Source organism: Buceros rhinoceros, unplaced genomic scaffold, assembly GCF_000710305.1.
Source record: "Buceros rhinoceros silvestris isolate BGI_N320 unplaced genomic scaffold, ASM71030v1 scaffold26777, whole genome shotgun sequence".
Taxonomy (NCBI): domain Eukaryota; kingdom Metazoa; phylum Chordata; class Aves; order Bucerotiformes; family Bucerotidae; genus Buceros; species Buceros rhinoceros.
The window spans coordinates 9,547-14,347 of record NW_010420816.1 but is presented as its reverse complement, the minus strand read 5'-3'; the positions used below and the strand labels follow the sequence as shown (position 1 = coordinate 14,347).

The 4,801-nt window shown below is 49.6% G+C and overlaps 1 protein-coding gene across 1 annotated transcript; it reads left to right on the top strand.

The window, feature by feature from the left end:
- The first annotated feature begins 228 nt into the window (after positions 1 to 228).
- Positions 229 to 4,217, top strand: LOC104496354 (sodium channel subunit beta-3-like). The gene is given in 6 exon segments (XM_010139457.1): positions 229 to 267; positions 269 to 302; positions 535 to 698; positions 2,204 to 2,429; positions 3,439 to 3,577; positions 4,154 to 4,217. Coding segments are annotated over 6 exon segments (666 nt in total).
- Positions 4,218 to 4,801: the final 584 nt, after the last annotated feature.

The following is a 4,801-nucleotide window of genomic DNA, read 5'->3' as shown; positions in this document are numbered from 1 at the left end:
ACTCGAGCCCAAGCCCCTCGTTTCCCAGTACTGCTTAGGACACCCAGAAACAGGAAGGGTGGTGAACCCTCCCAGTTCATTTTGAACACACTGCCAGAGCAAAGCATCCAGACCTTTAACTTCACACACAGAGCGAGCTCTTCCTCCACGCCTGAATTCTGGACTTTCTCTCATCCCCGACTGTCAGTGCTACGGTAACCGGAGCGTGCTCAGCGGGCATGGGGGAGGATGAACAATGCCTCTGAAGTGGCATTAATTACGACGGGAAAAATTAAAGTTGTGGCAAAGCAGATACTGGAGAGGTGAATCTGCATGAAGTGTTCACCTTCTGTTAATTATCATGAATTATTTATAGCTGAGAGAAGGAAGCTTGGTAAAATTTGACATTTGAGACTTCTCTGTTGTCAGAGGGTACTACTAATGAATCAAACGGTTTTCCGTTGGGGATGATGGGATCATAAATGCCGAGATGTGGATAACCAATGTCCTCTAATTGTGTCTTAACACTGCTTCTCTGCTGCTCCTTTTCCCTAGCTGGCTTTTGTTCTGCAGTGTGTGTTGAAGTTCCATCAGAGACGGAGGCCGTCCAAGGAAAGGACATGAAGCTGCTCTGCATCTCCTGCATGAAGAGGGAAGAGGTCACAGCCAACACAGTGGTGGAATGGTTCTACAGGCCAGAGGGTGGAAAAGATGAACCTGTATGTATGTTTGGTAGCTGAGCCCGCGTTTTCATAGGTCTTGCTTTGAAACACAGTCCAGTGAACTCATGTGGGAGAAGCCAAAAGGTATTTATGGGAGTGTGAGTTTGTCCTGTGGCAGGGTCCCCAAGGAAGACTCTGAAAGGGAAGGAGAGAGACTCAGATCTGAACAGAAGTTTTCTGCCACATTCTTGTTCAAAGTCGATAGAAGCTTGCGAGCCGCAAGTCTCCAAGCTGCAGATCTGCCCATTTCTGTGGCATTTTCATCTGCACCGACTGCAGGCAGCAATGGGAGTTTCTTTTCCTTGTTTAGCTGATTTCCACACTTGGGCACAGGATGGATTCATGGCAGGAAAAGGATCTGCTGTTGAGTTGTTGTGGCGTTCAGACATTTGGGGCCATATGTACATGAATGCCAATTCCAGTGCCAGTACTTCAGGATGGAAAGTCTAGTGTGTGAGGAAATAGAGGAGGGAAACAGAAGCGTGGAGTGACACCTGGTACCCTTGGCCAAGTTCTCCCTTCTTTGGATACTTCTGAATGCAAAGCTGATCTTCTGAAGTTAAATCGGGCTCCCGTGGATCTGTGGGACAGGTTTTAGCCTCAGAGAAAGCAGTGGTAGCCTGCCTGGGGGAGGATCTCTGTCAGTTATATCCCTCTTAGGAAAAGGTAAAATGCATTTTCAGTACGTGAATCGTACAGACAAGAGGCAGCTGGAATTCCAGAAAGATCGGTAAATGGAGAGTGAGATAAAGGCTGAGTGCACTCGTCTCTTTCTAGCTGTTTCATCTGAGTGTGAGGCGTTAGATCAGTGGTAGCATTTCATCGAGACTGAGCAGGGCCAGGCAGGATGACAAATGCTCTCCTGCTGTCTGAGAACTAAAGGCACCGTGCAAAGGATTGAGATGGGAATTCACCTTTGGTGACCTGGGGGATACACGTGCCAGGGGTAAACCAACGAACGCTACCGGAAGTGAGCTGGGTCAGGCAGTTTACTGATGGGGTGGTCAGCCAGAAACCTGCAAGAGATGAGGCCTGCAAAAGCCACCCAATTCTTCTGCTGTACTGTTTTCACGCTGTCACAGTTATCCTGCAACACTTGTATTTCAGCTGAATATCCCAGAGCTTACCAAAAATGACTCCTTGTCTTTGCTGTATTTATTCTGTGGTTCCTTCTTGAGATGCTCTTACGAGCAGTGACTGACAGGCTAGGCATGAGGACTGCACGATCTGAGTTTTTACTTCTTCTGTGTCATTGTCCACACGTGTCTCTGTTTTCCCATGCCTTAGTTTTTCTACCTCTGTGATGGAGATAAATAATTTTTTTCTGTCTTTTATAAAGTAAAGGACATCAGAATACAAATAGCTGCTGATACTAAGGAAGCCACAGCCCAGAACATACTCGTGTGTAGCTGGAGGATGATACTGTTCCTCACATGTGCTGTGGTGTTGTCTGAGATACGAGTCAGTGATTAATCAGAATACCCCTTTGCACGTCCCCACAGATCTACGAGTACAGGAAAACGAACCATGAATTTCCAAGCCGCTTCAGTGGTCGGTTGCAGTGGAATGGGAGTAAAGACATGCAGGACGTGTCCATTACTGTGGTAAACGTGACCTTGAATGACTCGGGTACCTACACCTGTAACATCACCCGGGTGTTTGAGTTCGAGATCCACCGACCTCTGTTTACAAGCTCCAGATCGATCCACCTCACCGTGGTGGAGGAGGGTACGACGGATTGGCAGAAAGCGTGTTGTGCCTTAACTCGCCGTGGGTGTTGTCGTCCAGGGATAGAGTTTCTCGTTGCATTGCAGGAGAGGGGAGACTGAGCTGCCAGATAATGGTGTCTGTCTTTGCCAGTAAGAAACAACGTGGGGTTCAGGAGGAAAGACCAGCATTTTGTTCACCGGCTGCAGCCTCTTTTTAGGCTCAGAGTGGTTGGTTGTGAGTGTGGGAAGGTTTAATAAGCTCGGCAGGCTGGGGCAGCAGCTGGCCAGGCACAAGAAGGAAGCAGAGATTGGCAGTTTCTCCGCTCAGAGCCCTTGCTTCTCCCCTGCCTGCTCCAGGGTGCTACAGCACAGCCTTTGCCTGAATACCTGCAGCATCTGCTTCCTTCCTTCCTTCCACCCCCTCCCTCTTGGAACAGCTCATTCTCCATTTTGATACCAGTCTCTTGCTTCCACCCCTTCCAATCCATCCTTCCCTTTGCAGAGCTCCTGAGGCTTTCTTTCCCTCTCAGTTTTGCTCTGTACTGCACTGAAATCCTGGCTTGTTAGACATCAGTGGGAATTCTCCTGTTCTCTTCAGAGAGGGACAGGAGCATTTAGCCCCCATCTTTTTCTGCCATGTCGTCCCTTCCCTTCCCTTTTTCCCCACAAGCATCTCTGTGTTTTGATCTCTTCCAAATCACTGGTGGCACGATTTAATCAAGTAACACCAGCGAGTAGGACATACAAAGGAGTGTGGAGATGAGGTAGTCTAACAGTGAGCAATCCGTATCAAAGCGTAGGTGGCACAGAATGCAAGACACAGGCAAGCCTGTGCACGTTTGATGCCTCTGGAAACACACAGTGGGATCACTGGTGGCATGGCCTGTTGGCTTTTGCCCCCTGCTAGTGTTGTGGCACCTGGGCATCTCGGGTTAGGAGGGATGACAGGACTGTGGAAAGCGTCAGTGCAGCGCTGTGCTTCGGCACCTACATGTAAATCATCAGAGATTATTTTGTTGTCTTAACAGCTGGAGAAGACTTCACCTCGGTCATCTCTGAAATCATGATGTATATTCTGCTGGTCTTCCTCACCTTGTGGCTACTGATAGAAATGGTCTATTGCTACAGGAAAGTCTCTAAGGCAGAGGAGGCTGCCCAGGAAAATGCGTAAGTGTGAAATCTCTCCAGATGCGAGCTGTTCTGCGAGGGTTCTTCAGGCGCCTCAGTCCAGATCAGGCTGCAAACACTGACCCTCGCTCTTGTACGTTTCTAGCTGATGTTTGCGGTGTTTGGGAGTACCAAAAGCGACAGTGCGCTCAGTGCACTATCTGGGGAGCACGGCCACAGCGTGCGGTATCGCGGAGTGGCCCAGTTTGGACTGTGCAGAGGTGCTCTCCTGGAAGGGCTGCTTCCACAGACCTGACTCAGCTGCAGCTGACATGGCAGAGACGGTCCCTTTTCACAGTGGCCCATTCCCATCTTCCACATGCTTGGCTTGGATAAGGTGCTCTTTGTACACGGTAGCAAGGCTGTATGTGTAGAATTTTACAGTAGGGAAGACGCGGTGTCTGCTCCTGACTATGCCCAAGAGAGTTTCATGCTGCGAGCTTCTTCTGCAGGTGACATTTGTTACCTTAGAGATATGTACAGGCACTCGGTATCCCAGTAAGGGTGCATGGACCCAAACCAGTGTTTGCACTGTAGCATTTCAGGTTACGCTTTCCTCCTTCCCTCCAACTACAGGACAGACTATCTGGCAATTCCATCAGAAAACAAGGAAAACTGTGCTGTGCCTGTGGAGGAATAGCAGAGAGGAGTCGATGGAACGAACGGCACCAAGGTAGGTGATGAGGAAACAGTCACTGCCTGCGGCGGTCAACCCTTCCGCCTTACTGCAGTGGGTTAGGCGTGCGTGGGGCTGGAGAGAAGGCGGATGGGAGCTCCCTGGAGTCTGGCTGTGCTCCTTCTCTGGAACTTTCCCGGTGACCTTAGAAGCAATACAGCGGTCTCTTGGTAGTGGATATAGTGATGCTCTTTTAAACCCCTAACCAGCTTTCAGGCTGTGGTGTAATTACTCCTTCTTTGCCTGCTCCTCTGGAGTTGGGAATGGTCACTGACCCCTGCAGAGGGGTGCTGCGCTCAGAAGGAAGGTAAGGGCACTATCTCCAAAGGAAGCATCTGCTAGGAAGGACTTTATGTGCAAAAGACCAAAATTTAGATCTTTTAAAGTCTTGTTTGTATCCTGCCAGTTACCCTGCTAATTACATCCCGATCCTCACTTCAGTAACGTCAAATGATTCGTGCTCCAAGAGGAATTCTCTCACTTGCAGGGGCTCTGAAGAAGGACTGTGTCGTGCCAGCCAGGTTTGAGGGGGAGCTCTGCGCCGTCAG